Below are 10715 nucleotides of genomic sequence, written 5' to 3'. Positions count from 1 at the left end.
TGTATAAGCGGTAGAACACGCAGAGTGAGGCAAAATCTCTCCTAAGACTTAAGGGTTCGATACCGCTTGAAAGCATGGGATCATCGACAATTCTCATAGCTCGTCGTTGCACTGAGTCGAAGGGTTCAAGCTGGTATCTAGGTGCTCCCGCCCATAAGTGACAGCAATACTCCATATGGGGCCGGATTTGCGATTTGTAAAGCATTAATCGCTGATCCGGTGTGAAGTAATGCTTCGCTCTATTGAGCACACCGATGTATGTAGCTATTATTAGTTATATATATATATATATATATATATATATATATATATATTCTATGTGAATTTGTAGTAAGTTCAAATAATTTCATTACTTATAAACAAGTTTACAATTATCTCTAAAGTTAACAATTTTGTCCTTTACAATTATTATCCCTGACCTGATATTGTCTGACAATCAATAGAGTTCACTTCCATTTGAATAAATACATGTAATTCTCGTTGACATTTTGAAACCATATCCGTGTACCAGAATAAGGTATTTTTGTATCTAGAAAACTTGCTGTTAGACGCCATCAAAGAATTATATGTCACTAAATTTAAATTGGCTGTGTATAATTTATTCTCATTATGTTAAATTGATTTTAATTCGATCTTTGGATCGATTATAGATTTAGACAAATGTAATCAAATCAAAAAGTCGAATATTGAGGTCAACAATACCAGTCGAATCGAGACTCCAATTTAAAGTGAAACGCTTGCAAGATTCCGGCATTTCAGGGTCCCGGTATCTTGTTTATATTCCCTAAACTTAGTCTAGAATTAAGCTTCTTTCAACTTAAAAGTTATGTCAACTATTTTTAAATAAATCTATATTAATAAACTAGCGGCCGTCCCGGCGTCGCACGGGTGGACATTTTCAACATTTCCCTTCACTGCTCTGCTCCTATTGATCGTAGCGTGATAAAAAGTACACTATAACCTACCTAGGAGTATGAAGAATAATTGTACCAAGTTTCGTTAAAATCCGTCTAGTAGTTTTTGTTTCTATAACGAACGTACAGACAGACAGACAGACAAAAATTTTATTGATTGCATTTTTGGCATCAGTATCGATCACTAATCATCCCCTGATAGTTATTTTGGGAATATATTTCATGTACAGAATCGACCTCTCTACAGATTTATTATAAGTATAGATATAAATAATAAAAAAAATAAAATATACATCTAAAGTTTAATTAGTTAATATACAGAAATACAATTGAGGCTAAAAATAAATGTTTAAAATTTTGTTCATTTTTATCAGTACATTAATAAACAAAATTCTAAACATTAATTTTTAGCTTCTATATTAAATATGTTTATATACAGTCACTGCGGCAAATTAATTTTATTATAAAGTAGATAGGATGTACTATATCAATGTATTTTACTGATAGTACGTATAGATTCTTCTATTTATCTTCACTTAGAACTTATCTAATAAAAACAGTTAAGTATCTAGGTCACAGTGAGATCGGGATACATTAAACGTATTTATTACAAATGTAATTTTTGTATGTCCGTGTGTACATTAAAAACATTTGAGTACCTTTATTTATTTATTTATCAGCCAATAACTTAAACATTAAAACTTACAGCTACATACATAAGAAAAAAAAAAAAACGTGCAAATGTGTACTTATTATAGGCAGTTAACACTTTTATACTATAAAAGATGTATTTTTCACAAATTTTTAGAACAACTTTCTTATAAACTATATACATATGTATACACAATATGTTTGCTATTCACAGTATCACGATTTCCATATAAGTAGGTGCCAAAGATATGTAGCCATAGCCTAACAGTAGTACCTAGGGGGGAAGGGATTGTTAGTAAAGGGGAGGTTACTCCCCAATGCTATCAATATATCCTATCATGTCGACCTTCACGCAGTTCCCCCTGGAAACTATTGTAACTAATTTATTAGAGTTGAATTGACTTAAATCTCAATTCAACCTTATTTTTTACTAGTTGTTTCCCGCGCCTTTGCCCGCTTGTACAAATACATAAAGTATCCTATATACCCAATATAGATATAATCTATCGGTGTACCAAATATTTAAATCAGTTAAGTAGTTTTTGCGTGAAAGAGTAATAAACATCCATTGATCCTCATAAACTTTGGCAGTTATAATAGTATTAGAATGGCAGTCAAAAATATAAGATTTTTTACTACGGAAAAGCATGGACACGTAGAGCTGTCGTCTGGTAAACCACATCATAGGCATACAACGAAGACGGCTTAGAAACTATGGACATCAGAGGACGCTACTCTCACATAAATAGGTAGCATTGCCAGATTGGGTATTTTTTTTTTCGTTTAATTATGTATAAAAATTATAATTTGGATAAATTCAATATTTTTTTGTCTTTTGGGTAATAATTTGGATACTTATTAGTATATCATCAGCATCATCATATCAGTCATTAACTGTCTACTGCCGAATATACCGGCTCCCCCTAGGGGGGTTTTGCCAGTACTTGCCATACATGGCAGGCGGATTGGCAAGCGCAGTTAGTCTTAGAAAATGTTTTAAGACAGACACTGCTGCCCATCCCTTGTCCTCCCTTAGTCGCCTCTTACGACACCCACAGAAAAGTAAGAGGCAGCCTATTCTATGCCGGGACCACACAGGAAAAGTCCCATTGCTTGCAATATACCCTGACAGGTCGACCTCTACGTGGTTCTCCCTGGAAACCATCATACTAAATTCCAGGTGTATTCATCACAATGGACTAACTGACCTGCCTTTTCCTTCTCACCTGTCATCCCTTACCTATGCCCAGCCAGCGTATACCGTTAGCGCTGGCAAGGTAACCATTCCGTTAGGATCCATTAAAAAAACCCTTGCGGGTAAGAATAGTATTAGTGATAGTACCACAGAACACTGGTGTCAAGGTATGTATACGCTCAGCTACGGATACTAACGCACGTTCTGAAGACATATGAGCTAGATGACAAATCACGTTATCAAGCACATGTCAAATATAATTTCAGTTAAATATATATATATATATATATATATACATATATATATATATCTTTTTTTTTTTCTATACAACTTAGAATGGCAAACAAGCTGACGGCCCACCTGATGAAAAGTGGTAACCGTCGCCTATAAACATGAGCAGTACTATTGACCCAACAGAATATACTGTTTCGCCCATGATACCCCCCATGCGTTGCCATTCTATTTTATCATATCTCCTTTGTCTTCTTCTTCTTCTTGTATAACAACATCCAAATAAATTATGCTCCGCAAAAAAAGAAGAAAAGAAAACAAAAAACAGCCATTTTCTCTAATCCACAAAACATACAAACTAACAATGGTAATATTTCATGTAAATAAATGATGTATTTAATATTAATTTGGAACGAAAAATCGTGTCTACAAATAATATTTCTACAATCGGGGGTTTTTCCCCCAAAATAATAATTAATTCACAATTTTTTTTTAATATAGCACGACATGTGAATATACCATCCTGAGTGAACACAGAAATAATACGAGACTAACACGGTCGTAAACCCTACCAATGGCAAATGGAATAGAGTTATCAAAATCGATCCGGAATTAATCACATAATACCTATAACTAAAAATAATTATAGATAAATTGGGAACCTCCTCGTTTCCAAAACATTTATAACCAAATATTCCGGTACAATAAAAAATCCAAGTCTATTCAAACAGCGGGCATTATTTGTTGTTTTATATTTTTTCATGGATTATTCATTCTAGTGTTATCAGAAGGATGATATACATTATGGGTAAACAAGCCAAACTATATCCACTTGCCCTTCGACATCCAGTTTAATCGTGTATAGAAATGCAATTACATGCTATTATAATATGATAAAACCTAATTAAGACTATTAGTAACGAAATAAACATTATCAATATGCTGTCACATTGTTTGCGTATACAAATTGCTGGTATTAACAAACTTGCAGTATTCGAACTTCAGTCGCCGGTCGCGCTCGCGTCGCTCCACGCACTTACTAATAATGCCAACATATAAAGTGAAATAGAAAAATATATTAAAAGAATCTGAATCTAACAATTAATATTTTTTTTATTAACTATAAAGCGTGTTTAAAAGGAACTTGTGTTAATTAATAACAATGGCTAGTGTCCTGAAGGCTCTACAGGGTGTAACAACGGAGGCGACGGAGATGACGGAGACAGAAAATGCAGAATGCAGGATGCTTCAGGTCAATATGACCAACGTCTCCCATACACCAGCGGACATCGAGTTCACTGACATTAAATTGATAGTGTCAATGGGGCTGATGTCTAAGAGTAAGTATTTAAGGTTCAATTTTGATTGTTTACTATTTATAATTTAGGTAAAAAAAAATTAAGAATTACGAATAAACTGAATCATCACATTCCGTTTTAAGTAAATGGTTTACCGGTACCAGGTTAATTATATTTTTTTATTGTTAAAAGTATCGTAAGCGCAAATCATATTTTATTTTACTAATTACATTTTATTTTATTATATTTTACTCCAATTAATCCCGAAACTAGTAGAGTTTTCTCGATTTAATTTCATGTAAGTTGAACTGGTAACTATTACATTAAAATGTTTTTTTACATAACCTATTATACTTTTATAGGATTCATACCGATATTGTACTCCTAATGCAAATTAATATAACAATATAAAAATACAATAATCGATTAAATAGAATTTTTCTACTGTTTATAACGTATTATAGCAAAGTAACACTTATCTGTCAAATTTCATAAACAATAAAACATTTTTCAATATTTCTGATTGATTATTTAAAAAGTGCTCTGCTAGCGAACTAAGGTGTTAATCATGCAATAATATTCTAATTAAACTGGCATTAAAAATTTCAATCTTGATGGCAAAAAATTATTTGAAATATTCCGAATCAAAATGTAAAGTAGGTATGAAATTTTATATGGTAGATTTATACACAATATATTTTCAATATTCTACAATTTACGTTTTAGTTCGCTAGCAAAGCACTTTTTAAATAATCAGTCAGAAATATTGAAAACTGTTCAATTGTTTTCTTTTTTTTTTTAATAAACACATAATACAGACAATAATGCATCGTTGCCACGCTTCGATAAGCCAAAGTTATGAACGCTCTTAACAACGTTTGAAAAAATCTGAAAATAACGGGTTTTATAACGGTTTTTTTATGAGTTAACTTTTGAGTGTAAGTGTTAAGAAGAAGGAATTCACTGTAATCATATATAATAATTTTATTATTATTATTTAACTCTTTATTGATTATAGACAATGAATTAAACAATTCAACTTAATATGTAATATATATAATCTTTTTACATATATATAAATACACAAAAGGCGATCTTATCTCTAGGGCAATCTCTTACAGACAACCTTTGGTCAAAGGAGAAAAAATAGTACATAAAACCGGTGAAGTGCAAGTTGGACTCACACACCGAATTTTGTATATAAAACTTTTTACTACATTACATGTATATTTGCACGTAACCAAAAATATAAATCTATTTTTGATTGGACACATAATAAATAAGTAAGTGGGGAACACTGGACCGCATAATTATATTTATATACTATATAGTTATTTAATTTTTTCTAAAAATCATGCCAATTATTAACATCCTTATATCTTTCCTGTAATACTCTTTTCATATACTTTTATAAATCATAATTATTTTAAATGTTTTTGCTTCACAAACTTCGAATGTAAGAGACAGGTTGTAGTTTTTTTTTACATGATTCTCTAAAACTACGCGGTGTGAAAAGAAATAAAACTTTTTTTTTTTATTTATACTACTGGAGCTAGTAAGATTATATTATAATTTTCAATACCTATACTCTCATAGGATCATCATCATTTTCCTACCCTTATCCCAATTATTACTTGGGGTCGGTGTTTGTTATGTTATTGTGCTGTATTGTTATGTATGTTTTTTTTATTAAATATGTTTTTTTATCCATATTACAAAAATATTTGGCTTATAATTTTACGACCGGCCGCCTGCCTGACATCTCTTGAATCTCTGGAATGCTATGCTATTGAATCATCTAATAAAAGAATAAATTTTCATTACAATAAGAATGTTTTAAGAATGTTTAAAACCATGTCAAATTAATAGTAGCACTAATATTACGCTGTAGCAGATGTACAAACGCTCATACGAAGCCACATCATAAGGGTTTCTTCACATTGGTACGGAACCCTTAAAATAATCATTTTCAATATTTAAAAATTACCAGCGACGCAAAAAAATCTAGTAAACGTAGACGAAGAACGTACTGACATCTACCATCATTTCTCTACGACCAATGATTATTTAAAGAAGATACGTTATGAGTATACACTTTAAAAATAGATATTTTAACCGACTTAAAAAAAATAGAAGGTTATATGTTCGTCGGTATATTTTTTTTAAGATAAAAATTAAATGGTTACCCCGCCTACGCTAGCAACTAGTACCCTGTGAGTGAGGAATGATAGGTGAGAATGTAATTAGATCCATCGTGATAAATTCATCAAAAAATAACTATGGACAAAACATAATAATAGTTTTAGGGTGAACCGCGTAGACGTAAACCTGGTAGAGTGTATTGCTAGCAATAAGACTGTTAGAACCATTACCAACAATCCCTTTCACCCTATACACCTAAATAGATATTTCACCAAAGTGTCAATATTGTCAAATATAATAATTGAAAAAGGAGTCATTATAATTATAGATTGTGTCCCACAAAAAAAAAGCGACATCGATTGTGACCAAATTAGTTATTTTCATCTAAATACTAAATTACTAAACCAATTTTGGCATCATTTCTATAGGACCAATCTATAAGTATATCCTTTCAGATAAAAAAAAATCCTAATTGGTTTAGAACTGATAGAGTTATGAGTAACAAATATAAAAAAAAAATACAACAGAATTGAGAACCTTCTTCTTTTTGAAGTCTATTGAAAATAATATAAATAAATAAGACGGCTACATTTTTTTTATTTACGTCATAGTGTATGCAAATGTCCATAGTTCTTTTAATTATCACCATTCCCAGACTTGCATGAGTTTGGTACTTATATTTTGCAGATTTAATTGTCGATGCCTTTGTGATGTGTCTATTTTTGTGTCCTTGTTACATTACGAGCGATCCGGCTCAGCTTCGCGCGGGTAGATAGATAGATAGATACTCTTTATTGTTTCCTCCAAAAGATTACAATAGTAAACATATTATAGATACAAACAATTACAAGAAATAATCACAATGAGAAAACAATGGGCGACCTTATCGCTAAAAGCGTTCTCTTTCAGGCAACCATTAGGTGTAGAGGAGTAATTATAAACAGATTTTCGAAAGTAATATACAGCCTTAGAATATATATAGAGCATCGAGTCTCAACAATGGGTCAATTTTTTGTCAGCTAATTGTCAAATTAGCTGTCCTATTCGAGTTTCTACCACAAAGTAGTTGTGTTTGCATGGCTGTATTTCGATTAAAGTTAATTTGTTTCTTTATTACCTTATAGCGCCCTAACGGCTTAATCAGTCCCTATGAAATTTGGTATAATATACGTACTCGTACTATATTATGTAAATTATTTATATATATATGTATACCAATCACTAATTTTGGAATGGAGAAGGTAGGCTACTGTTTATCCCGATCAGTGAATATATCCCAGTCACGCGGAGGAATTCACACCAGTGAATTCCTTTTACCAAACACCTTTTACCAAAAAGCTAGTCAATAATAATTTAACCAAACTATAAAAAATAAAAATTTCAAAGGACAAAAAAAAAAGAGGTATTAATATTATAACCATGACTTTGGAGTGTATTGTCTCAAATGTTATAATCTGCAAATGTATTTACGTATAACAATGCAACTGTTTATCTCAATGCTATTTATAATACTGAATCGTGTGTTAACACATATTTTGCTACGCAAAAAAAAAAATAACTTTTTTAGTTCCGTAAAGAAAAACAGCAGTATCAATTGTCATAAAATTAATATGACATCAACAGGGAAATACCGAAACACGATTGTTTGCAAAAAAGAATCGGTTCAAAATTGGCGATGCAATCACATACCTACAATGACTACAAAAAATATAAACAAATATAGAACTTCTGGAAATCGCATAAAAATCGCATCGCATCAAGGTTGAACTCATATTTGTCGCATAAGAATGTTAATTTCATATTCCAAATCTCTCAAGTCTGCTAAAGGACAGATCGTCCAAATAGTCTAAGAACCCACCACTGATTTCTGCAGGCATAAAACTTTTTAATAAAACTTAATTTAAATAAAAGTTGAGCGAAAACATAATATAATGCCGTTGCACCCGTTGCATGCCCTTAGTTATCCAAAACCGCAACCTAGGGTTGAAGTAACTAGTTATTTTTTGCGGAGCAAAAAACTTTCAGACCCAAAATTTCGTGTTTTAATTTGTCTAGGAGAGAGATCGTTATCCATGTTTCTTTTTCTCTCTCTCTTTGTCTCTCTGTGGTTATGCGTGTGTTCATACATACGTGCGTGCGTGCGTATGCGCGCGTGTGAGTTCACGATTGTAATTGCCTTTTTTACGCAGCAAAATGTACGTATAAATTTCGTATTATTATATTATAATATTTTTACATCATAGAGGTGAATCGCAATTAAAAAATACCTTGAGTTCACGCGACAATATTCTTGTTAAATTGTTTCAGTTGACTTTGCTACTCTGAATACTGATAATTATGACTTAGAAGCCGCAGCTCACCTATGTAAATGTCTATGTCTATAGACTCTATTATTAATTTACAACAGCATAACGCAGCGGAAACCTGCTGGGCCTATAACTATTCGTTTAAAACATCAGATGCACATACTACTTCCAGATAATATATCAATATAAAATAACCGCCTGATTGTAAGCTCGATCTTCAAGAACACACTGTATAAACAACCAATTCGGTGCAATTGTTTTTGCGTGATGAACAAACACACAGACAGACAGTCAAAATTTATGAAAAATATTATTTTGACATCTATTGTTCTTATTAAGAGCCCCATATTATTTTTTCTTGAATACCTCTAATGTAAAGATATCGTATGATTACAATTATATTAGTTGCGTGAATAGGGATACCAGAATCTATATATTATGGATATATTACACATAATATATAAGTTTCGTAAATCTATATTTAAAAGGACGGGGTAAACAATTCATAATGATACTTATCTTCACCGTTTACATGATCGATATCTAAGATTAGACTTAAAATGTTTTCATTATCAGAATAATTAAAAGCGGCCGCCATTTTGATTAATAAGAGTGATGTCCATAATGCTTTTCATATCTGTATCAACAGGTGGGCGGTCTACTTGTTTTCCATTCTAAGTTATATAGTTGTCCATATCTATAGGCGACGGTTACCATTTTTCATCAGGTAGCCCTTCAGTTAATTTATTCTAAGTTTCACATATAAAAAGATCTCTTCTTTTTTTTTGGAAAAAAATAAGTTTTTGGAAAAAATTACTATTTTAGACTTCGGGGACGGCGAAATTATACATACAAAACTAAGGATTTCTTTTGACCTTCCTTTAATCTTGAACTCGACTTTATTGAACTTGACCTAATAACTTAAATATAATGTTCGACAGCGCAATGTCAGAAAACAATTTAAGCGTGAACAAACAATTGGTACCAACTGGCACCAAAGGTAATATATTTACTTGACTTCATTGTGATACGTACTATGTACTTTCAAGTATACATTTCAGATTTTCGTCAAAGATACAAAATAACCTACAGCTGTCACTACGTACGTGCCACTAACAAGTATATATCTACGTATAAATCAAAACAAGGAAAATCATTTTAGAACATCAATAAAATGGAAACCTGCAACAGAAACCTGTTAAAATTTAACATACTCAGCGCTCCTGGATTTTTAATTTAATTTATGTATTTTTACTTAACTTACATACAGACAGATATACAACATTTTTAAAAATTATTATTTAGACCTCTATTGCTTTTATTGAGACTCCCCATGTCAATATTAGATTATATTTATCATCATATCAGCCCTTAATTGTCCACTGCTGAACATAGATCTCCCCCCATTGGGGGGTTTACCAGTAGTTGCCAAGGTTGCCAGGCGGGTTGGCAACCGCAGTTAGGCTTTGGTGATATTTTAATAAGGACGCTGCTGTTCAACCCTCGACCATTAAGTTCCCTTAGCCGCCTCTTACGACACCCACGGGAATGGAAGAGGTGGCCAATTCTATGCCGGTACTACGCGGCGATTAGACTATATTACAATGACAATATATATTATATTGGTATACTTGTGCTTAATTTCTTTCATTTTTTGTCTGTAAACTAATTGTGTTAAGTTCTGTACAGTACTTTTATTTAAAAACCCCGTATTAGGATGTTCATTCACGCTAATCTCTGAAACAGCTTAATGGATTTTAATAAAATTTATTTGTAAATGTTCCAACTTGAGGTAAAATACTGATAGGTTGAAAGTAGACGGGCAAAAAAACGTGTTGGGTCAACTAGTGAGTTTACACATTTAGAGATTCAGAGGTGCAGGCTGAAAACCAACGTTATCGTATGCTAACCTCAGCCAAGACTGAACTTGTACCTCTTTGTCTGTACTGTTTTTGCCTTATAAATTATTATAATATAT

At 31.9% G+C, this 10715-nt stretch overlaps 1 protein-coding gene across 1 annotated transcript in view; it reads left to right on the top strand.

The window, feature by feature from the left end:
* The first annotated feature begins 3865 nt into the window (after positions 1–3865).
* Positions 3866–10715, top strand: part of LOC113512492 (dnaJ homolog subfamily C member 10-like) — an 86467-nt gene continuing 79617 nt past the window's right edge. The window contains 1 exon segment of the mRNA XM_052898805.1: positions 3866–4331. Coding sequence (XP_052754765.1) covers positions 4154–4331 — 178 coding nt within the window. The 5' untranslated portion in view covers positions 3866–4153.

The sequence above is a fragment of the Galleria mellonella genome, unplaced genomic scaffold, assembly GCF_026898425.1.
Source record: "Galleria mellonella isolate WM207_F2 unplaced genomic scaffold, CSIRO_AGI_GalMel_v1 utg537, whole genome shotgun sequence".
NCBI classification, from domain to species: Eukaryota; Metazoa; Arthropoda; class Insecta; order Lepidoptera; family Pyralidae; genus Galleria; species Galleria mellonella.
Note: the sequence above shows the minus strand (reverse complement) of the source record. Positions and strands in the feature narration are given on the sequence as shown.